Source organism: Sturnus vulgaris, chromosome 6 (genome assembly GCF_052056855.1).
Source record: "Sturnus vulgaris isolate bStuVul1 chromosome 6, bStuVul1.hap1, whole genome shotgun sequence".
Taxonomy (NCBI): Eukaryota; Metazoa; Chordata; class Aves; order Passeriformes; family Sturnidae; genus Sturnus; species Sturnus vulgaris.
Window position 1 is genome coordinate 2,511,784 of NC_142248.1, and position 24,224 is coordinate 2,536,007.

The 24,224-nt window shown below is 41.5% G+C and overlaps 1 protein-coding gene across 1 annotated transcript in view; it reads right to left on the bottom strand.

The window, feature by feature from the left end:
• MUC5AC (mucin 5AC, oligomeric mucus/gel-forming) overlaps positions 1-24,224 on the bottom strand; it is a 47,403-nt gene that overhangs the window by 19,631 nt on the left and 3,548 nt on the right. Inside the window, exons 3-33 of the mRNA XM_088166695.1 lie at positions 23,634-23,895; positions 22,555-22,669; positions 21,999-22,089; positions 21,472-21,584; positions 20,756-20,972; positions 20,302-20,427; positions 19,209-19,326; positions 18,314-18,452; positions 16,921-17,031; positions 16,469-16,538; positions 15,556-15,693; positions 15,307-15,471; positions 14,488-14,582; positions 13,387-13,513; positions 12,586-12,841; positions 11,927-11,976; positions 11,233-11,333; positions 10,955-11,106; positions 10,294-10,432; positions 10,083-10,196; positions 9,614-9,793; positions 8,865-9,104; positions 8,122-8,278; positions 7,383-7,511; positions 6,912-7,053; positions 6,259-6,302; positions 5,982-6,170; positions 4,806-5,136; positions 4,176-4,742; positions 2,760-3,782; positions 348-2,384 (exon numbers count right to left, since the gene is read on the bottom strand). Coding sequence (XP_088022821.1) covers positions 348-2,384; positions 2,760-3,782; positions 4,176-4,742; positions 4,806-5,136; positions 5,982-6,170; positions 6,259-6,302; positions 6,912-7,053; positions 7,383-7,511; positions 8,122-8,278; positions 8,865-9,104; positions 9,614-9,793; positions 10,083-10,196; positions 10,294-10,432; positions 10,955-11,106; positions 11,233-11,333; positions 11,927-11,976; positions 12,586-12,841; positions 13,387-13,513; positions 14,488-14,582; positions 15,307-15,471; positions 15,556-15,693; positions 16,469-16,538; positions 16,921-17,031; positions 18,314-18,452; positions 19,209-19,326; positions 20,302-20,427; positions 20,756-20,972; positions 21,472-21,584; positions 21,999-22,089; positions 22,555-22,669; positions 23,634-23,895 — 7,738 coding nt within the window. The remainder of the gene's footprint in view (positions 1-347; positions 2,385-2,759; positions 3,783-4,175; positions 4,743-4,805; positions 5,137-5,981; positions 6,171-6,258; positions 6,303-6,911; positions 7,054-7,382; positions 7,512-8,121; positions 8,279-8,864; positions 9,105-9,613; positions 9,794-10,082; positions 10,197-10,293; positions 10,433-10,954; positions 11,107-11,232; positions 11,334-11,926; positions 11,977-12,585; positions 12,842-13,386; positions 13,514-14,487; positions 14,583-15,306; positions 15,472-15,555; positions 15,694-16,468; positions 16,539-16,920; positions 17,032-18,313; positions 18,453-19,208; positions 19,327-20,301; positions 20,428-20,755; positions 20,973-21,471; positions 21,585-21,998; positions 22,090-22,554; positions 22,670-23,633; positions 23,896-24,224) is intronic.

The following is a 24,224-nucleotide window of genomic DNA, read 5'->3' on the forward strand; positions in this document are numbered from 1 at the left end:
AGCAGTTGTAGTTGGGGGTGCAGCAGAGCACACGGATCCTGTAGTTGAGGCACATCTTGAACTTGCCCGTCTGGTCCTCGTTCTTGCACACCAGTCCAAAGTGGACGTCGCACTGCACGACCTGTCCCACCTGCTGGATGGGTACATCGGGGTAGTCCTCTGCCTGGCACTCGATCTGCTTTGGCTGCCTGCAGACTCGCTTGCCGGCAGCACTGATGTGCTGGTAGGTTTCAAAGTCTCCCTGGTTGGGCCCCGAGGAGGGAAAGTCTACGTCAAACCACTCGCTCCAGGTGCACACTTCGGGTTCACAGCTGGTGGTGGTGGTGGATGTGGTAGTTGTAGTGGGCGTAGAAGTGCTGGTTGTGGTGATTTCCGTGGAGGTGGGACTCGTGGTGGTGGAGATGGGGATAGTGGTTGAGGACGGGATGGTCGTGGTGGGGCTGGGTGGGGTGTAGGGGCGGGGCGTTGAGCAGTTGTAGTTGGGGGTGCAGCAGAGCACACGGATCCTGTAGTTGAGGCACATCTTGAACTTGCCCGTCTGGTCCTCGTTCTTGCACACCAGTCCAAAGTGGACGTCGCACTGCACGACCTGTCCCACCTGCTGGATGGGTACATCGGGGTAGTCCTCTGCCTGGCACTCGATCTGCTTTGGCTGCCTGCAGACTCGCTTGCCGGCGGCACTGATGTGCTGGTAGGTTTCAAAGTCTCCCTGGTTGGGCCCCGAGGAGGGAAAGTCTACGTCAAACCACTCGCTCCAGGTGCACACTTCGGGTTCACAGCTGGTGGTGGTGGTGGATGTGGTAGTTGTAGTGGGCATAGAAGTGCTGGTTGTGGTGATTTCCGTGGAGGTGGGACTCGTGGTGGTGGAGATGTATGGTGTGGAGGTGGGGATAGTGGTTGAGGACGGGATGGTCGTGGTCGTGGTGGGGCTGGGTGGGGTGTAGGGGCGGGGCGTTGAGCAGTTGTAGTTGGGGGTGCAGCAGAGCACACGGATCCTGTAGTTGAGGCACATCTTGAACTTGCCCGTCTGGTCCTCGTTCTTGCACACCAGTCCAAAGTGGACGTCACACTGCACGACCTGTCCCACCTGCTGGATGGGTACATCGGGGTAGTCCTCTGCCTGGCACTCGATCTGCTTTGGCTGCCTGCAGACTCGCTTGCCGGCAGCACTGATGTGCTGGTAGGTTTCAAAGTCTCCCTGGTTGGGCCCCGAGGAGGGAAAGTCTACGTCAAACCACTCGCTCCAGGTGCACACTTCGGGTTCACAGCTGGTGGTGGTGGTGGATGTGGTAGTTGTAGTGGGCGTAGAAGTGCTGGTTGTGGTGATTTCCGTGGAGGTGGGACTCGTGGTGGTGGAGATGTATGGTGTGGAGGTGGGGATAGTGGTTGAGGACGGGATGGTCGTGGTCGTGGTGGGGCTGGGTGGGGTGTAGGGGCGGGGCGTTGAGCAGTTGTAGTTGGGGGTGCAGCAGAGCACACGGATCCTGTAGTTGAGGCACATCTTGAACTTGCCCGTCTGGTCCTCGTTCTTGCACACCAGTCCAAAGTGGACGTTGCACTGCACGACCTGTCCCACCTGCTGGATGGGTACATCGGGGTAGTCCTCTGCCTGGCACTCGATCTGCTTTGGTTGCCTGCAGACTCGCTTGCCGGCTGCACTGATGTGCTGGTAGGTTTCAAAGTCTCCCTGGTTGGGCCCCGAGGAGGGAAAGTCTACGTCAAACCACTCGCTCCAGGTGCACACTTCGGGTTCACAGCTGGTGGTGGTGGTGGATGTGGTAGTTGTAGTGGGCGTAGAAGTGCTGGTTGTGGTGATTTCCGTGGAGGTGGGACTCGTGGTGGTGGAGATGTATGGTGTGGAGGTGGGGATAGTGGTTGAGGACGGGATGGTCGTGGTGGGGCTGGGTGGGGTGAAGGGGCCGGGCGTTGAGCAGTTGTAGTTGGGGGTGCAGCAGAGCACACGGATCCTGTAGTTGAGGCACATCTTGAACTTGCCCGTCTGGTCCTCGTTCTTGCACACCAGTCCAAAGTGGACGTCACACTGCACGACCTGTCCCACCTGCTGGATGGGTACATCGGGGTAGTCCTCTGCCTGGCACTCGATCTGCTTTGGCTGCCTGCAGACTCGCTTGCCGGCAGCACTGATGTGCTGGTAGGTTTCAAAGTCTCCCTGGTTGGGCCCCGAGGAGGGAAAGTCTACGTCAAACCACTCGCTCCAGGTGCACACTTCGGGTTCACAGCTGGTGGTGGTGGTGGATGTGGTAGTTGTAGTGGGCGTAGAAGTGCTGGTTGTGGTGATTTCCGTGGAGGTGGGACTCGTGGTGGTGGAGATGTATGGTGTGGAGGTGGGGATAGTGGTTGAGGACGGGATGGTCGTGGTGGGGCTGGGTGGGGTGAAGGGGCCGGGCGTTGAGCAGTTGTAGTTGGGGGTGCAGCAGAGCACACGGATCCTGTAGTTGAGGCACATCTTGAACTTGCCCGTCTGGTCCTCGTTCTTGCACACCAGTCCAAAGTGGACGTCGCACTGCACGACCTGTCCCACCTGCTGGATGGGTACATCGGGGTAGTCCTCTGCCTGGCACTCGATCTGCTTTGGCTGCCTGCAGACTCGCTTGCCGGCAGCACTGATGTGCTGGTAGGTTTCAAAGTCTCCCTGGTTGGGCCCCGAGGAGGGAAAGTCTACGTCAAACCACTCGCTCCAGGTGCACACTTCGGGTTCACAGCTGGTGGTGGTGGTGGATGTGGTAGTTGTAGTGGGCGTAGAAGTGCTGGTTGTGGTGATTTCCGTGGAGGTGGGACTCGTGGTGGTGGAGATGGGGATAGTGGTTGAGGACGGGATGGTCGTGGTGGGGCTGGGTGGGGTGTAGGGGCGGGGCGTTGAGCAGTTGTAGTTGGGGGTGCAGCAGAGCACACGGATCCTGTAGTTGAGGCACATCTTGAACTTGCCCGTCTGGTCCTCGTTCTTGCACACCAGTCCAAAGTGGACGTCGCACTGCACGACCTGTCCCACCTGCTGGATGGGTACATCGGGGTAGTCCTCTGCCTGGCACTCGATCTGCTTTGGCTGCCTGCAGACTCGCTTGCCGGCGGCACTGATGTGCTGGTAGGTTTCAAAGTCTCCCTGGTTGGGCCCCGAGGAGGGAAAGTCTACGTCAAACCACTCGCTCCAGGTGCACACTTCGGGTTCACAGCTGGTGGTGGTGGTGGATGTGGTAGTTGTAGTGGGCATAGAAGTGCTGGTTGTGGTGATTTCCGTGGAGGTGGGACTCGTGGTGGTGGAGATGTATGGTGTGGAGGTGGGGATAGTGGTTGAGGACGGGATGGTCGTGGTCGTGGTGGGGCTGGGTGGGGTGTAGGGGCGGGGCGTTGAGCAGTTGTAGTTGGGGGTGCAGCAGAGCACACGGATCCTGTAGTTGAGGCACATCTTGAACTTGCCCGTCTGGTCCTCGTTCTTGCACACCAGTCCAAAGTGGACGTCGCACTGCACGACCTGTCCCACCTGCTGGATGGGTACATCGGGGTAGTCCTCTGCCTGGCACTCGATCTGCTTTGGCTGCCTGCAGACTCGCTTGCCGGCGGCACTGATGTGCTGGTAGGTTTCAAAGTCTCCCTGGTTGGGCCCCGAGGAGGGAAAGTCTACGTCAAACCACTCGCTCCAGGTGCACACTTCGGGTTCACAGCTGGTGGTGGTGGTGGATGTGGTAGTTGTAGTGGGCGTAGAAGTGCTGGTTGTGGTGATTTCCGTGGAGGTGGGACTCGTGGTGGTGGAGATGGGGATAGTGGTTGAGGACGGGATGGTCGTGGTGGGGCTGGGTGGGGTGTAGGGGCGGGGCGTTGAGCAGTTGTAGTTGGGGGTGCAGCAGAGCACACGGATCCTGTAGTTGAGGCACATCTTGAACTTGCCCGTCTGGTCCTCGTTCTTGCACACCAGTCCAAAGTGGACGTCGCACTGCACGACCTGTCCCACCTGCTGGATGGGTACATCGGGGTAGTCCTCTGCCTGGCACTCGATCTGCTTTGGCTGCCTGCAGACTCGCTTGCCGGCGGCACTGATGTGCTGGTAGGTTTCAAAGTCTCCCTGGTTGGGCCCCGAGGAGGGAAAGTCTACGTCAAACCACTCGCTCCAGGTGCACACTTCGGGTTCACAGCTGGTGGTGGTGGTGGATGTGGTAGATGTTATTCTGGTATGTATGAAATCTGTTTTTGGTTGGACTGTATGTTTTGTCGTTGTCTTGTGTTTTGTTTGTAAACTTAGAGTTGTTGGTACCGTTTTTGATGTCGTCATTGATGAAAATCCAGTTGGTTTTATTGTTGTAGTAACCATTTCTGTGGTTGTTTCACATGGTACTGGTATATTTATGCAGCATTTAAATCTTAGTTCATAATTATAGCAGATGGGTGGCAACTGGTCTTTATTATAGCATGTTAACCCTTCTTCTGTGTTACACGTTATGTGTTGCTCTAGTAGAGGATATGGTGTATTAGGAAACCTGACTGCTCTACATTCCACATCCTTTCTGTTCTCGCATAGTTTGTATCCCTGATTTTTAATGTTCTGAACAGTATCAAAATCTCCATCATTGTAACCGGATCCTGGATAACTGACATCATACCATCTTGTCCAATAACATTTTTCTTTGAAACAAAGAGGAGTTGTAAAAGTTGATATGGTGACCGGTGTTGTTCCTTCTGTAGTTGATGTTGTGGACCATGTACTTTCAGAAGTTGTACTAAATGTATACCTTGTTTCAGTAGATGTTTCTGTCACAGTTGGAGGTGTGACCGGGGTTGAAGTGCTGAAAGGCGGTGTGGAAGAGCATGGTACAAAAACACAGCAGAGGATTCTGATTTCATAGTTGTTGCACATTGTTGAAATTTGATCCTTGTTGTAACATATAAGCCCTTGTGTTGTACTGCATTCTACTTTTTGGCCAAGGTCTTTCAGTGGTATATCAGGGAACTTTTCTGCTCTGCATTCAACAGCCTTTGGGGCTTTACAGACTTCATACCCTTTTGCTCGTAAATCATCAAAAGTTTCAAAATCTCCCCCATCGTAGCCAGGGGTTTGTAGACTCCCATCATACCATTCTGACCACTGACACACTTCATGAACACATACTGATGTAGTTGGTGACACTGGCGAAGGAGACAGAAAAAAAAAAAAAAAAAAGAGACCATGAAATTGAGAATGAGTTCTTGTAGATGTTATTTTTTTGTTATTTTACATGGGCTGACTAGTTTCCTAATGTCATTTTTCTTCTATTATGCTCCTGTTGTGCATCGGTTTATTATACATATATTTTAATATGTTGTAGAACAGAAAATCCTTCACCCAGCAATTTAATGTAGTGACATGCTTGGAACAGTCATTTCACAAGAGAAAACTAATTATGTGTTACAAGGTGTAGGTCTAATTTATACACCCTGGAAAAAAACAAGTCTCACTTGTTTTGCACTTAGTTCAGTGTATTTGTTTTGGTTGCATCTTGCTCCATTATATACTAGTCTCTCTGGAATGTATTGAAATCAGTGCAAAGAGTAGTGTTTAGTGTATGCATCAAGATCCATAGCTACTTTTTTCTTTCAAATCAGTTGACTCCTCATTGCATTGTCTTTGCTCCTCCATTTCAAGCATCTCTACACTTTGTATTTTTGCTCAGATCTTAATAAACCATTTATTGGTAGGAGAGCTCTTGCAGATGAATTTTCATTATGAAATAGGCAGAAAATAGCTACTGAACTCCAGCAATGTTGATATTTTCTGTAATTTCCAAACCTATCTATTTTATACCGAATACTGATTTCGTAAAACAACATATGCCCAGAGTAACTAGGGATTTCCAACCTCAAGACTGTTGTACAGGAATTCTAAAACTCAAAATTTCCTTATCTCAATGCCAATATTTGAGCAATCCACTTAATACTGTAAATCACACTAAACAAGAGAACACACTCTTGTGGGTTACAAAGGACATACATACCTGTGGAAGTAGAGGTAGGTGGTGTCGTTGCTGTTGTAGGTGATGTTGAGGGCAGACATCCATGGATAAATCTTTGAAGCGTTCCATTGGGACCACAGGTTGCAACAATACACCATCCTGTGCCATCTGTGGTGTTGTAGACCACATCTTGGTAGTTGTATTTCTGTCCCTCATAAATGCAGACACATTCTGTGGATTAAAACAGGATATTATTCCTTGCTATCTGAAACACAACACCATAAGTGTTATTCATATAGAAACGACTTCATCAACATACCATGTTCATCATATCTGCATTTTTTGCCATGAAGTGTGCATTCACTGAAAAAGAGAAAAACAGCCTATGAATATGGGCATACTGGTTCATTACATCAATTTTTGTATAAATTTTTCTTCTATCAATCCTTTGCTATCCATTGTGTGTTTAAATGTAAAGTGACCCTATCTTCTCTGAGTTAGGCAGTCAGTTCTGCTGTACAAATTCAGGCTAGCTATCTTCACACAGTTCCCTGGCAAGAAAGGTAGCTTTTGAGCCAGCATAGAAAATATGCAGCATCCCTACCAGTCCCAAAAGGAACAGGACAAAAGATGTGAGATGGATGATTTGAAATATCCTTATCTCCCAAATAGGTCTACTTATTTTTTGGAAGGGAAAAGCACAGTAAATGCAACTTGTTTTCACTTAATTTAATAATGATAATAAATTAAAAGGACTTTAATAAATACACAAAATAAGTAGTAAATTAATCTCTCAATTATAAAATGTTTCACTATGTTGTCATTTAATTTCCTGGGAAGGGAAGAAAAAACAGACATTGTTCATCAGCCTCTGACTGGCCTAGTTCCTGTGGGTAAATAACAAATTTAATCTGTGATGAATTATGTTCCACAATTTTAAACTCTACTTTTAAAATTATTTTCTAATCCTACCATGATTCACAGTTCTGCTTTGAAGGCATCTCCATTCCTGGTTTGTAATTTTTTCCATCTTCAAAGCAACCACAATTAGAAACACAAGTCATGGTTTCCTCATCAAAATAGGGCTTATTCTTTGGGCATTGTGGATAGCAGCCTGCAATAAAAAGAGAGTCAAGTTGACACTAAGCCTTTCATAAGTAACTCTACACTCATATCTGCTTTTCCCAAAATGTCCCACAAGGTAAGTGGAATTTTAGATCCCCTTACTGCTATTCCTTTGATTGCACAATATGCTTTGGAGTATATCATCCTCATCTTCTTTCCAAACAACTACATAATCCATTAGGGCATACAATACTAATTAGAAAATATCATCTTACATTTTCTAGTGCAAACGTGTCATATGCTGAGTAATACAAATTTTGTTCACCATACTGCATTTTAACCTTTCAAGCAGAAAGAGATATGCATAATTATGTTTACCTTCCAAACCCCTCATTTCATGAAGGCATTTCCCACTTGGATTATTGCAGGTCTTCATACAAGGCGCTCCACATGGCTTGTAGTGCCACTCACATTCCCCTTGTGGATTATAGTAATCACAGAACAGAGCTAGAAGAAGAAATGTCAGAAAAATCTCTTTGATGTTTTAGCTTTGTACTGTTTCAGTTTTTCTATGTAAAATTCCAATGGGATCAGCATAATCACATAGGTGGTGAATACTATATTGTCTTATTGCTAAGGTAATACAATTGTTACATTTCTAAAACCTTTTGACATCAATAAATATACACATCATAGAACAGAGTTACACATTAAACATGAAAAATCAGTTGATTGAGTCACCGATCTTAGCATGCACTAATGTTTTGTTTACATGGAACCTGATGTAGGCAGGTGGCAGTATAATAAAATATCATATTTCACCAGTAGCGTATCATGATTGTCAAGTTAATTAGACACTAATCACACCGCTTGTAGAATTATTACCTGTGGTTTCATTTTATTAAGATAGATTGTTTTCTAGTGACTTACCCAACTGCTTTGTTGGGGTTTTTTAGGTGTTTTTTGGATTTTGTCTGTTTGTTTCTTAAGCATACCACTGTGCCTCTTAGAAATACAGTTTTATCCTTCCTTTCTTGTTCTACTTTGTTTCCTATTTTTTCCCTCCTGTTTCCTTTCCCTCTGAACCCCTTAAAAAAAGTAGTGGGTTGAAACTCACGACAAATGGATGGGGTTCTCCATGATACACAGATGTCCAGCTCATTACATGCTTGAGCATAGGCAGCTACTGCTGTGCAGAAACATTCACAGTCTCCTCCAGTGTCACAGGCACAAGCATCATCCACACATGCTTGGTAATATTCGTTTGGTTCAACCTGATGGAGAAAACATGCAAGTTTTTATGCCTTTACCCTCTTTGCACTGTCCTAAAATAACTGAATAAGATAACTGAAACTCACAGGTCCGTATGTGAGAAAGCTAAGAAAGGGAAAAAAAAAAAAATCACAAGAACGCTTTGAAAAATCAAGAGGAAAATGTAGAATAAAGCTATTGCTAGTAAGCTGTAATATTAAGAACTGTTTGATGTTGAAGACAGTTGCAAAATACTGGTAATTACTATAAGCTAGCACAGAGTTATACATATCAGGTGGCTGATATTTATATTAGTATAAAATGATGTCATGAGAAAATAAGCATATCTTGAGATTTATCTATTGTTATTCCTTCTATTAAAAACCAACCAACCAGCCCAATCAATTTCTTTAGTGTACTTGCTCAAGACAAAAGCTGAGAAAATGAAAGTGAAAATATTTCTATGCAGTCTCTCTATGCAGAAACTTGGTCTAGCTTCACTTTGACAAGCATGACAAAAATGTATTTTAGAGTATTTTAAAATCTATTCCACATACAAATGGATGTAATCCTTTTGTCCAGAATTTAAGACTGAATTTTTTGTCATACCTGTGAGTGACACTTTGCAAACACTTCACTGGTAATGATGCTGCATTGCTTCTGTGCCCAGGCTTTCCTGTATGGGTTTGCAGTGCATGGGTCCAGCGTACGATTGGCATTTGGGCAGCTGGAAGATACTTTCCAGCTATTGGCAAACTCCAGCACACTTCCTACCACAGACTGACTGCGAGTAGTGAAGTCATTATTTCCATTGCCATCATAGTTGCCACAAAGTCCACAGACATGGCCCTGCATCAGGATAAACAAGCAAAATGACAAGGATCAATAAGGCACAATTTCTTAGTGAGTAACAGACCTCAGCATGACTCTTATGTAACCATCTCATTTAAGGTTATTAATGCCTATTTAGTAACAGCATTGGACATTTTCATAAAATGCTTTTCGCTAAGATGTCTTTAACTTGTTAGGAAGAAGGAGTAGACGATGGGTTTTGTTCTGAAGTACTAAGCTATTTAGCTTTAGCTGATCCTAAATACATCTCTTCAGTGAAGGTTTTTCATGAAGAAAGCTACTGATAAAGTTGCTGCTATGCCATTGCTGAAAAGTGTAATTTAAGGATAATACATAGTATTAACACACAATTTAAGTCAACACAGTAACGATAAAAATATGTGATTGTTGCTCTTTTGGTTACAGTCTTCTGGTTTACAGCCTAAATTTTCACCCTCTTTCTTTGAGGGATAATATGAATATATTACAGAATTAATTTTATTCATGTTTCCACTTTTAAAGTATACCTGAAAGCTGGGACTAAGTTTGATGAATATACTGGTTTTCTTGTCCCACATGAGTATCAGACCAACAGTAGTATCAACCACCAGGTAGATGCCCATGGAACGGATTTGGAATGGCATTTTTCCTCCAGGTGTCCTCTGGATGACATCGGAGTGTCCATCATTGAGTACCAGCTCATAGTTCTAAGACAGGAGAAGAAAAAGTTGGAGGCCAGTTTAAAAAGTTGCCTATTTTGTAGTTTTATATATTGACAGTAACGTCTTAAAATAATATTATCATCAAAAGGATCCTATTCAACAACCTCACGTTAAGAAATTTCTCTGTAGATTTCCCTTCTTTGCTTTCTAGAGTAGAGAGAAAAAAAGTCCAGTGACATTCTCATTATTTTGGAGGCTACTTCTCCTGTGCAGTCTGTCTGGGACAGCTTATTCCATCCTTCTGGCACAACTTAAAAAAGAAAGAAAAACTTACTCCCAGAAAAACTTTAATAGACTTAGAGCAGGTAGTTCCTGTAGTGCCACATGGAATGTTCTCAGTGATGACTCTGAAGGTTCCCTGATTCATAGCCTGTTGACCACAGTAGTTCTGAAACAGGAGAGTGATATTCACTGTTAATTATGTTACATATTCATTAGTAAAATGCAAGGTGCTTAGAGCAAAATTCTAGGCAGGACTCTGTTACCTGGACCAGAACATATTCACAGTCTCCTTCAAAATCAAAGCGTTTGCCATCAAAGGTGTTATAATGCCCATCTCCATAAACAGAACATGTTTCCAGGCAGGGTTCCTCAGAGCATTGCCATTTTCTGTTTCTACATGTGCTACACAAGACAAAGAGCACTCCAAATGTAAAAACTAGACAAACACACAAGATAAATATAGGTACATTTCTGTATTTTAAAATGTATTAAGATTCTAATGAAAAAATAAGGTTTGCTTATTCTCAAAAATGCAGCATAGCTCAAGAACTACTGGAATTTATCCAAAGATTGTTACTTAATGTAATGAATCATCTGCATTAGAAAACACCAACTTTTTCACATTTCCATATCCTGTTGGATATATTGAGATGGAAGGATTTCCTTGGAAGAAAAAAAAAAAAAAAAAAGACTTAAATGAATATGACACCAAAACCATGGTGTTTTTCTGACCACTTGAAATTTCTGGGCTATGCCATTGAGAAAAATAGATGGAGCTTGCTTTTTAGGTACTAAGTGAATTGTTTTATGCAGGTTTCCTTCCTAGAAAACTTGATACTGTTAGAGTGAAATTATGTTATTTGCTTAGAGCTTAAGCTGTTCTATTTTTTATTTCCAAAACATTATTTTTCCATATGCTCTTACCAGTTGTTACAGCCAACTCTGATTGATTCTCCTGGACTGTAGGAATTCCCATTGTGAATACATGGACAGTCTTCTGGAGCTATACAGCCACCTTTGCCATCCAGCACTTGATCATGAGGACATACACAGCCAGAGACACAGTGAGTTTTGTACTGTAAGGACCATAAAGAAAACGTGTCTTGAAACATTTCCCTGCTGGATGAGTCCAGCTGTAGCTGGTAATTGTAAAAGATCTTGATTAATATGCTCTCAGCTAGGTGTAAAGAGTCTGTACTTACACATTCCATATCTAGAGTCTGACAACTCTTCTGGCATCCTGCTCCTACCACGTTTGCAGTGACATTGCCACAGTCAACATAAACCATGGGAGGCACACAGACTGAAAGAGAGAAAAGCCATGAGAAATGTAAGACCAACTATACATTCATATCCTTGTGTTTCCAAGAAAAAATAGAAATACTCTTTTGTGAATTACGTATACCTTAATATGATGCACGTAGCAAGAAAGAGAAACTAAATATTGTTTTGATCTCTTATTCACCTGGTTTTTGTGATTATGCTTGGAGTAACTCAAAACTAATTTTTAGCTAGCTTCATGAAACACTTCCTTTCAGAAAAACAGAACAAAACAAAATAACATTTGGGACTTTTTTTTTGATTGGTTGCTTTGGGGGTTTTTGCTTTTACATTTTAATTTAAATGTGAATATTTTCCCCTCACATTGAGTGAGGTGACCAAGTATTCTTTTACCCTGGCTAACCCAGGGGGTTCTAAGTTGTTTCAGACACCCGAAAGGTAAGATAGGTTTCTTTATATTTTGAGAATGTCCTCTACATTACAGAAGTCCTCAATTCATTTTTCTTATCTGATTTCAGACTTGTACAGTTTCCATCATTATGACAAGAGGAGAATTAAATTAAAAGAGTGAAGGTGGAAAGGGAGAATCAAAGAAAATCCTAAGTGATATGTTACCTGGTTCGGGCTTCTCTCCAATGCAGCTCAGCTTTCCATAGGTGCAAGTGCTATAAAACAAGGGAATTGATATATTTTTAACTTGTTCTTGTTAAGTTTCAGCCTATTTCCCAATGAACTTGAAATAATGAAAAATTACTGTATGATAAATAAATTGTGTCCTTTATCAAATAGTTAGCACATTTCAAAAATATTAATATTCTATATTAGAGTAGAACAAAATACAAGTAAATTCTATATAAATAAATGTTTTCTCTGTCTATATGCCTGGTTTAAAACTGTCCTTCCGAATACATCCAATTCCCATCATAATGGGAATAACCTGTAACAGAATTATTAGACATTTTTCACCATGTAAGAAGCCTTTTACAGTCAAGAAAAGTATGAGTGGAGGGCAAGGAACAAAAGAAGGCAGAGAGAAAGACCCAGGATGGGAGTTTGGCTGTTAGCAAAGGCTGACCCACCATAGGACTGTTTATTGAATCCCTGTAGTTGTTCATGTACAATCTTCCCAATGCAAACAGCCCTAAGAATTTAAGAAGCTGTGATTTTTTTTAATTGAAATTTTTAGGTTTAGAAATTAATTTCACTTGATTTCATAACAGTCACATGGTTTCTTGATTGCCTATACCCAAATTTTTTTTTCTCAAGTCTCTTACCAGACAACACCATTATCATGAACAACTTCTCCAGAAGACAGAGGCATTCCTTTGTAGTAACAAGGACAGCTAGAAGCAGGCACACATTTGCCACTCTCATCCATGTAGGTCCCATTTATGCAGGTGCAGCCATCCACTGGGACAAACTTGATGCTGCAGGTGACATCAGGCTCGCTCAGAGAGCGGCAGGTGGGCTGGCAGGAATTGACATTGTAGGTGTACTTCAAGGACTTCGGACACAAGGTGGTGTATTTTGCTTAAGAGTAAGAAGGTGAGTAACATTTGTTGGTCATTTAAGGATCAATATAGTCATAGTATTTGAGATAAAGTACATATGATAAACGTGGTGTTGTATGTACACATGCTTTACTGATATCCCCAGCAGTGTAATTTTTTTTAATACTAGAGCAAAATTTTCCCTTCTAAATGTGCCAAATGTTTTGCCCAAGTTAAAAAAAGAATGAAGTTCAATTATATTAGGGCAGTATGTTTCTTCCTCTATGCTATTTATGTACTTTTTGTCAAAGTAAGTTGAGAAACATCCCACTTATTTTATTCCTATTGCAAGGGTGTTGCTCTTCAGGTTTTTTCTGATGGTTCTCAGCAAGTAACCTAACAAAGTGTCTCTTTAATATTTTTTCCTATTTGTCTTTTATGGCATTCCTTTCCTCCTCAGCATCTTGAAAGGCAATGCTACAGTGAAACCCCAGTTTAACACAATTTACTGTGGAATCCCTGAGAGCTGCTGTGGGGGGCGTTTTGGGTGGGCATTTTCAAAAGGCAGAGGGATGCAGAACTTACTGCAGGCTTTGCTCCTCCATCCAGTGAGAAGAACTCCTTTAGCAGCACAGGCTCTGACATAGCTGGAAAGGGCAGCACACATGCAGTCCTCACTCTTCTCACAGTTACAGGTGTCAAACATACAGGTCTAGGAACAGAAGATCACATGTGATCATTAAAATGTCACATCAAAGCTATGGCAGTCTGCAGTTTTTTAAAGAGTGTTATGTTCATTAGAGATTAAAGTGAGTGTAATTCACATGTATAAGTAAATATATGCCTGATTTTCATTGAGCTCTTTCAAAAGAGATTATTTATGTGAAAAAAGAGTAATTAGAGGTTCACTACTTTTGGTTTGGTTTTTTTTCCAGTTTTCCAACTTCAAGTTTTTTGCCACTGAGCCATATATATTTAGAATAAATGACATTATTTGATGCCACCCAGCTTTTGGAGCTTATGTTTAAGAGCCTTCACTCTCTGCAGTAGAGGAACAAAGAATACAAGAGGTTATTCGATGCATTTCTATGCTGGGCACGGATAATACAATATTGTTAACTCCAGATGATGTTTATTGAACATCATCTTACATATTTCAAATAACAGGAAGGTTTTCTAAAGTACCCATGGACTCTGTTACAGGGTTTCAGCACCTTGAATTCCTAGAACATTTTCGTTCACATCTTGTCTAATTCTCCTTGCTGCTTTTTTTGCAGCAATGAGAATCAGACAAGATGTGAACACACACAGCTGGCTTTGTCCTTGCATATATGCAAAGCAATTCAGAGGAATTAAAGTGCCAGTTTAAGATTCTGGCTAAAGCTTTCATTATAGCTCTCAGAAGGGACAAGCTGTATCCTTTGACAGGGAGTCCAAACCCCTAACTTAGCCTTTAAGTTTGCACCTAAAAATAGGTGCAGGAGGAGTACATTTGTAAGTTTATCCTCCAAGGAATGGAAAGAAAAATAGCTTCACAGAGAAGCAAATTTCATATTGTGTAGATGAGAATGAGCTCTTGACTTGTAAAGAGCCATCATGAATGCATCTCCTCACAAATGGCAAGTTATTCTCTCAGGTGTTAATGAGTCGTTTCCTCCCATACTGGAGAGAGTTAGAGCCAAATACCTTCTGGTAAACTTCTGGATTCACTGTTGAGTGACATTCAGCAAAAGGTCCCGTGGTATCAGAGAGCAGTCCACACCAGTGCTGGGCATACTGGTCTGTGAATTGACAACATGGTAAGGATTTAATTTGCAAAATTTTTGTCTTAATGTAACTATACCTTCTCCAGGGAAATTGCAGAAGCTTAATGTTACAACATAATTAAGCTCTGCATTTGCTGAGGCACACGGTCTTTCACTTCTAGACAGAAATATGAACTCTTCATAAACTGAGTGTTCTCTAATTTGTGATAATTGTCATGGAATAAACTAAAGATACCCTTAGCTGAATTTTAAAGGAAGGTTCACACTGTAAACTAAAACTATGCTGGTACATCTCAGAAGACAGAAGAGTAGCCTGTAAATACTCAAGAATTATAATTTTTTTGGCTGAAATGGAGCTTGAATGCTTTCAATCTCTGAACTGTGGTTCAGTGAAGTGTGGTTCTTAGCCTAAGAGAGGAAGGGCCACAACCTTCAGAGGGGCTAGGCACAGCTTTTCTTCATATGTGACAATGAGTCCTCTCCAAAGATTAATCCCTAATATGCTGTATGGTTCCAGTTCCCCTTAAGCAAGTTAACTTGCTGTCTTGAACCAAAGGAATATATCTGAAGAGACAAAATATTCTGCTAGTTATTATTTATTAATTGAAGACTTCTAGTGTCAACTGAGGAAAATTGTGTGCATGTGTGAGTAGTTCTGTTATTTTAGCTAAATGCTTGGTGGTCGATCAGCTTATTCCTTCTTTGCATGTTAAAGGAGAATAGAGGTTGCTGAGTTTACCATTTTGTATGCTGACAGTACAGGGGTCCTCAAAGGTATTTTTGGCATCAGGACAATCAGCCCGAGTTTTCCAAGTATTGCCAAAGGCAGCTGAAGTGCCCTCTATCACACCACTGGTGGTTTTGAAATCATCTGCCTGTACATCATTGAAGTTTCCACAGAGACCTAGAAGGAAGCAGATGGTCTGTGCAAGTCTCCTACAGGAGCACAGGGATGGGTAAAGGCAGTTGTTAGGACCAGGTCACTCACCACAGGTCTGCCCTTTGTGTGATGGGTCTAAATCTATAAAAACTTGCATTGAAGGCACAAGTTGAACCTGTAGCTGAAGGCCAAAAGTTGTTTGCAGTATTATGAAGAAAGATGAAGGCCTGAAGATGGTGACATTTGCTAGGGATATAAGAACAAAATAGTTATAATTTCATTCAAGATGAGCAGTTGAATTAATTATTCATTATAGGAACAATATAGTAGAGGAATTCTACAACTGTGTTTGATATGATCCTGATTTCTGAAGAACTGGGGGAAAATGATCCTCACAGGGATCAAATCCAGCACCAAAACAGTCTAACCTGAACACCTAAGCAACAAATGTATACAAAACCTCCACTTTCTGTCAGGTGTTTTAAAATGAGAGAAGAACATACACTTCTGTTGATATTTAAAAGGCTGCTTTTGTTTGATGAAAATGCTATAGCACTATTTAATTGAAGACTCCAGCCTGGACCTATTCTGTCCTCTCATGGTTTGCTTTGTGTTCAGGTGCAGTAATGTTTAAGAACTGGCATGAGAGAAACTTCAGTGATGGATGTGCTTTGACAACAGGGACAGGGGGAACACATAGAACTAAATGACTTGAGAAACTGGATTCAGTTGCCTGTCAGAATTTTTCTTCCCTCTCTTATGACAAAGTTTGGATCTGAAAGTGTGCAATAACACTGTTTGCTTGAACTAACTAGAAATTGCTAAATTTATACCATGATTTTGCTAAAATTATTAGTGTTGAATAGGCAAATCCTATTACATAAAAATTGGAAGACAGTGCTCTGTGGAAGTGCTCTGGGTTTGCTGCAGTGTAACCAGAGGTAGAACTTGGCTTTAGTTTAACTTATTAAATAACATTTTAAAGCAAAAATTAGAAATGAAAATTTTCAAAGGAACTTACCTGCTGAGAATGGTAGCTGTGTGTAGATCATATTCACAAATACACTCCCAGAAGGCTGGATCACAATGTTCTGTCCACAAGAAAAGATTATTATCAAGCAGATAAGTTAAATACTCTCCAAATGTTTCCTATTCAAGATAAAGCAGGGGGCAGAAATCAAGGGAGACTAAGATGAAGTTCAGATTCCTGTATTATTTCTTTAATCTTTAGTACTGTGTTCCACTGACTCTCCAAGAAAGCAAAAAACAATATCTAAATAACCTAAAGCTACTAAGATCCTCTCTTCCTATGTGCTTACTTCATTCTTAATTTTTCTTTTAACAACGTTTGAATGAGATATAACAAAAAGGCAGCGCGAATTTCCTGTCTGTGCTGTTACTTGTCCTTTGCCTTGCCTGTTAATCTCGGAGAACACCCCTGCAGACTGCCAGGTGTGTGCATTTGGTGCTCACCGTTTGTCCTCCGTTCAGGCTGATGGCCACACCCTTCAGGCACGTCTCAGTGTCAGTCAGACCACACTTGTGGATATCCCCCAACACCGTGAACTCATTGCTGTCACAGAGCTTGAAGAAGAAAACAAGAGACACTGTTAAAAAGGACTTGCTATATTGAAATATTGCTATTTCAAAAAGACTCACAAGCAAATGAAATAGTAATATATTGTTCATTTCCTTTCTTCTTGCTCATATAGTCTAACACATGGCTGGAGTCACCAAGTAAGTTGGCATTCATGCAGTCTGCACACTGGAAGCTGTACATTGCTTCTGGCATGCAGGGGTGAGTTAGACATATTAATATGAAAACTTCCTCATGCATTAGTGAAACTAGTTCCTAATGTGTAGGTTATACCTATTTAATATGCTGGAGCAGAAGGAGTTGTGCCTTTCTTGCCCACTGGTTATGAAGTTTACCAGGGAGAGCAAAGATTGTTCCCAATGTCATCTGCACTGAACAGATTATTCAAGACCCTGGTGATACATTCTTTTAACAGGTAGGAAACATGGATTTAAATATCCTCCCACAGGAAAAAATGAAACTAAAATTATTATTCAGGAAGTCACTGCATAAAGGTTCAGATTTTCATCAGACTGTGTTCTGTAAGCCATCTTCAAAGTGTGCCTGATGGCCAAAACACAGCAGGGAAAGGCTCAGCGAAGGCTGTGATTCTGAACATGTCAGTCATCCCTTTTGTGGCATATTGAAGACATGATGCAGAATTATAGCCATCTAGAAGTTCAGTATTAAATTCTGGAGCTTCTTGAACTTTTGTGTGCAAATTCCGGGGTTTTCCTCTGCTTCCAGAGGAATCTAATTTTACAGGTTGGTGCCAAAAAAGGAATTTCTTGTGCAAGTCTGACCTATGCTGCCATTGTGCATCAAGGAAGTGCTTGTAAATCTTATCCTAAAGTTTCATTGATTTAAGCTAATTATTTCTAAATCATCTCATTCTAGCTCACTTGTAAGATTTTATTATTCTTTTTCTTGGTAACATTCAGATTGATCATGTCAAGATCAGATTTTATTTAATATGAAGTGCTTATGAAAATAGTTTACTTTAGTCATCCAGTAGAAATAAACAATGAATAAACCCTAGGGTTATGGAATCTAACATAAAAACTCAGTGCAAACCCTAAACAACGACCAAAGAACACAAAAAATACTACAGTATTATTTCATATAACCCTAAGAGAAAAGCCCCTGAAATCCATTTAGGGATGTTATCCCTCTAACCATGTTAACCCTCTGAGATTCAGAAAACTGATCTGATTTTCAGTAGTTTTCATCAAACAACATTAGGTATAATAAAAAAAAATCTTTAGCAAGGACTGTGACTCATTTTTTTACCTTGGTTAGGACATAACTACAGTCTCCAAAGAAGGAATAGTATTTCTCATCAAATGTTGAGATGTGGGAACCTCCTTCAATACTGCAAGTCCCAGGGCACGACTGAGTGACACAAGACCATTCACCTCCAACACAGGTACTGAAATAAAGGAGGCATTCAGTAACATTAGGTAATGCAAGTGTAAATGAAATAAAAAGACAATAAGGGTAGATGATGCCTTAATTTTCCTCTTGAAACACTGCTCATACTGCCAAAGAAGCCAATATTGCTTTGAAATCTCAGGCAAATGTGGCAGGCACATTTATATTAAGGTGATAATTTTCTATATATATTGCTGTTCATTTCCAGTTGTTGTACAGAATTCAGTCCTGGTGAGCTTGTAACCCATGTCAAATATGTTAAGTATTTCTTGGAAAATAAATAAATAAATAGGTACAGTTGCATACACTTACACAGTAATACTTCAGTAATTATACTGATATTAACAATATATTATGTATTTTTCAAACATGCCTCCCAGATGTTGTTATCTCCCACTCTAAATGCCACATGCCCCCAAATGTCATGTCCTCTATAGCATTTACATGAGCATCTTAGCATTACACTGAGTGCTGCAAAGGTGTAACACTAATACACATTTTAAACACCTCTGGTATTTGACTTTGGCTATCTTCCTTCATTGGAATTTCTTGAAATTGAAGCACCCGTTCAAAAACTCTAATTTTTGCTCTAAGTGTGAAGGGAAAACATACATAAAAATAACCTCTAAAGCAGTGCAATTATGGAACTTCAATTGGCAAGTAGTTGCTCCTTTGTTTTTTAAGGGGAAATCAGTAAATATTCAGCTAATGCACACACAAAAATCTCAGCCCAAAAAGTGAGAAAATATGTTACCATGATCTGCATTTAGATGAGAAGGAGGCACCAGGAGCATAAGTTTGACCTTCATAGGTACAATGGCATTCTCTGCGGGGAACGCAGCCAGCACCATTCACGTCATCAAACACCATTCCTGGGAAAAGAAAGGGGCTCTTACTTACCCTGCACTCAGAACCTGCCTTTGAACACAGAGCTAGCAGATGCCTGTGTCCCACTTCTGTACTTTAAAATAATAGGATATGTAGATATGCAAGCCGTGTAGAAATTGAAGGGCTATATTCCATTGAAGCCTATCTAAAAATCTTAGCATCAAAAAGGAATTCTAGGGAAATGCCTTTCTGTAATGGACTTCATTCAATGGAATTAGGATTAAAACTATTGGAAAATGCGCTGGAATAGATGAACTATTTGTAAGACTGCCCAGGGACATATCTGTACAATAAATATTTCTATGTCCAGAGACAGAGGATTGCCTTAGAGAAGTCAATGCTACTACACAAACAAGTGATGGTGAATTCTGTGAGAAATCACGGGGATGGGCAGAACATCTGCCAGGGGTGAAGCTCCTGTGATACACAGTCACAACAGCAACGAAACTTTAGACTCAGAAGTATGCACAAAGAGAACACCTCTATCTTGTACTGATAAGCAGTTCTCATGTGTAAATCTCTGAAGCACCAGACCTAACACACTGCCTAGTGCTCTGCCAGCTCCTTGTTTAGACACACAACACTTGACAAGAAGGATTTGGGCATTTGTGAAACCAGATTCAGCTTTGCATTTGCAGGAGTTATGACTGCATGCAAAATCTGCTTAAACACTTTATACTTTCTGTGAACTGGATTTGAATGCTGAGAATAGGAGCAAAGTATCTTAGTTCAGTAATTATATATATACAATATATAGAAATACATTTGTTTTTTAAAAGAGCGTATTTAGTAATTTGAATAGAAATCGTGCATCCAGGGGAGAAATGTAACTATTACTTCAATGATAATAACACATTCCATGTGATGGGAATGATCCAGAGTATGAAAGTTGCTAAACGTGTACAGGTGGGTATTCTAGGGGGTTTTGGCTATGAGAAAAGGGCAGGAAAGGAGCTTGCCTGGAGGACAGACGCAGCCATCTGTGCAGTGATCCTCACAAAGTGCAGATCGTTCCGGGTTGCTGCACGTGTCAGAGCAGGGAGAGCCACACTCGTGGTACTGCATGTTGAACGGACATGATTTGGCTACAAATAGAAAGAGTATTATAAAGCTGACTTTCCATTTAAAAGTTCCAGAAAACAGTGTTTGCAGTTTAGGTTGTTTTTTATCAATATACGACAGGGTATCCTGATCCAGGCAGAGGCTGAAACATCTTAGATTTTCTGATTTCTATTGAAAATCCCCAAAACTTCCGTATTCCTAAAGTCCTGTTCATGACCAGGTTAACTGATTTCGTGATAATTGCTTGCACTTTTAAATTAACACCTTCTTCAGGAAAAAACCCTGCATATTCGAGGTTTTCTAGACGTGTGTATTAAGCACAGGTTGGGGGTCCCTTCCCGAGATACTCACGGCACAGGTCTGAGGTTCTCCAGTTCAGGGGCTGTCCCCCTGCATGAGCACACTGCCGGGAGTACTCAGCAAAGGTGTTGCACATGCAGAAGTCAGCCATGGAGCTGTCACAGTGGCACAGGTCTTGTATGCAAGTTTCAATGTAGTCCTGGACATTCACAAGCATGTTGCAACTCGTGAATGCCTTGCTGGTTAATACTGTCTCACAGATAGAAGCCTAGGAAGGGAAAGGGAGAAGGTAAACAAAGTTTTAAGAAAATACAAAACTAATTACTTAAGGCAAAACAGCAGAACAAATAAAAGATTGATCTGGTCCAGAAACCCATCCAACAGTAGCCATAAGCTGATATTTAGGGTAAAATATAACAATAGGGCAAAACCACACAGAACTCCTTTGACTAACTCTAGTAGCTTCCATATCATTAGTTAACATCATCCCAAGTCACTTCCCAAGCATTATACAACTTCCTTGTATTAAGACATTCTCTGTAATTTTCTCTTTCAGGACAATACACAGCTTTCTTGTAGAAGTGGAATGCAAATTTTTGGCATTCACTTTAGCAAAGAATACAACATGAAATTTAGAATGGTTTTCTTTTGAGACCTACTGCTGAGTCATATTAATGCTCTATTTTTTTCCCCTTCTAAAACATTCTCCAAAGACCTAGAATGTATTCACACTGAGAAAACAAATTTTGAGAGAGAGAGATTCTTACAAATTCTCTTGAGCAGTTCATCAGAGAAGTAGGAGGAATAGGATCATCACACTGCTCTGTAGGTCCATCCATCTTCTGCCTATTACCAAACTGTATGGGGGTCAGTTTCGTCTCTGTAAAAAAACAGTTCAAAGTCCCAACTTATCAGTTATTCAATATTAGAGTAATGCTTACTGAATTTTGCATGAGAGTTTTTTTTGTGACACTACCTGCTACAACATGAACAGTGATTACCAAATAATATCACTATAATATGAAAGGGAAAAGATGAACAGGATATATAAAGAACTCGATCCTAGCTATTGAAAACAAGCAGAAATTTTTATGTGGCAGGTCTTAAAATATCTGACAGTGATGGAAGCAGTCTAATACATCTCAAAGTCTTGACTTGCACAACTGACATCACAGGAATACATGAAGAAGTATCTCCAGTTTTCCAGTTAATACAACCCACAACCTATGTAGAAGTATATTGTAAGAAGAAAAAAAACCCACATCAGTACTTAATAATGCTTTTTATTACTTACTCCCTGAAATAAATTCATTGCTGACTGGAATTCCATTGAAGTCCCCACAAAGTCCACAAGTTTGATTGGCATATTTCTTATCTAATTCCACCTTAAAAAGAAAGGAGGAAGGAGGTTTATAGAAATGGCAGTCTTGATGGTTAGGAGCACAGCCTATACCAGTATTGCTCACATACTCAAAATCTGAGATATGGTTGTTGTGGAGACTGTGCTGTGTGATAGCAAGGTAGGCACCATTGGAATGGTCAGTGATGACCAAGAAAAGCTCACTCCTATCCTAGTCCTGGGTTGTGAACATCAATACTTTGCCAGGTCTGGAATCTGAGGAGTACTTTGTGGTGAGATAGGAACATTATAATTCAGCATCTACTGATTCTGAGCTCAGCTTGGTGGGGAAAAAAGGGAAATTGAGAGATGACTGGAAGACAGAACAATACACTAAAAATAGATACAAATCCAAAAGTAATTAGTATCTGCCTGGCTGTAATACTGCAAAGGTGTAAACAAACTACTTTCAAAATGCAGACTTTCTGCTGCATTTTGAATGTTTTCTTACCAGGAGGGCATCCTGTCCATTCCAAAGGAAGGTCAGTCCCAGCTTGGCAGAAACTTTCAAGTAGTTGTTACTTCTCTCTATGAAGACTCCCATATGGCTGTAGGGCATCTGGACCCTGGGGAAAGATCATCATAAGTCAGCAGGGGTAGGGACAGAATATCCATTGAAGATCCACAATTATAGCCTTTCTCATTCTCTTTGAAAATTTTCACCATGTATCTGTGAAGAAATTAGACCAATAACTACTACAGACACCACAGGTTTGTAGTATTTTGTCCATTTCCTATGCAATTACCTCTCACCATGCAAATAGATTGGCCTTGCTTTCCCCGTTATTCCTTTTGGCTTTCTCTGTTAAGGATGTTTCTCTGGGTAAAATGTGAGCATGTGCCTGTGGTTGTATTGTTCAAAGAAGTGCTGGGAGGCTCTGTTTTGCAGCCAGTGTGCTTCAGGATATTGCTATTTACTTCTTGAAGCATTTGCTAATAAAGGGATAGACTCCAGGCTTTCTGTGACACGAGTGCCATTCAGGAAGCTGTAACCGAGATAACCTTTAGACTAGTTCACTGTGCATAGCTGCCATAACAGGCAACTCACTGTGGGACAGCTGCCCAAATATTTACCTGGACTTTTGGATAGGTTTCACACCCTATGCCAAAGTCAGTGCAACAGATAATTTTAAATTCAGGTACAAGCTAAAGAGCAGTCACTGCTTTACCACACACTGTTCAGTGCAAAGACAAAAGCTGTCAAAAATTCCTCTTGGGGATTCTGCTGTGGTAAAATAATGGAAAATACTAACTTCACAGGTGTAAAGAATGCAGCTTATAGACTTAATTGCATGCATACACTATTGAAGCAGTGGGGACAGCATATTGGATGTAGCTCATCTGAACAAAACAGCCACAAGAATAATCTGCAGAAGTGGCAATTAGCTTGCTTTCAAGCCCTCCTTTTTTATTTTGTTACTACTTCAGGGAGAACCTGAGCCCTCCCTCTGCTCGGGAGCAATGTGAGATCAGATGAGGGAAAGGAGATACTTGGCCAGAGAGCCCACTGGGAACAAGGCAGGAACATACAATTTGTTGTCGAGCAGGACAGAGCTGGGGGTCAGTTCGATCACAACTCCTTCCAGCTTCATGATGACATGAGTGATCACAGTAGCATTTTCCACCATTGCACGCCTAATCTGGATGTTGAAGTCCTCGTAGGAAGACTTGCAGTTGGAGGCAAAGATGTAATTGCAGACCCCAGGGAAGTAAAAGATGTCCCCATCAAAGGTCTTGAAGTGGAAGTTCCCCCATGTGCTGCACACACGGCCATTGTGAGAGGGGTTGCCAGCTGTGGATTCAAAATAAGCAGTAAGAATTTCCTGTAATTTTTGTAATACCCTCCCTGTAGATGCTTTATCCCTCCTTTCACCAGCCTCTGCCCAAAAAGCTCCTCTTCTTTTTTCTGTTTTATCAAGCTATTTTTTTGTCATTATTTATTATTGTGCTTGGTCAGCTTTCATAGGGATACAGGGCCTAGGATCAAAAGAGACCCCCTGGGTCACTAGATCCAGTGCTCTAGTTCTGATGACTTCCCTATCCTAGAAATCCCTTCCTAAATGCATGGAGTCCTAAAGTTTCACCATAAAATCATTTTAAAGCTAGTTTAAAACTAGCTGA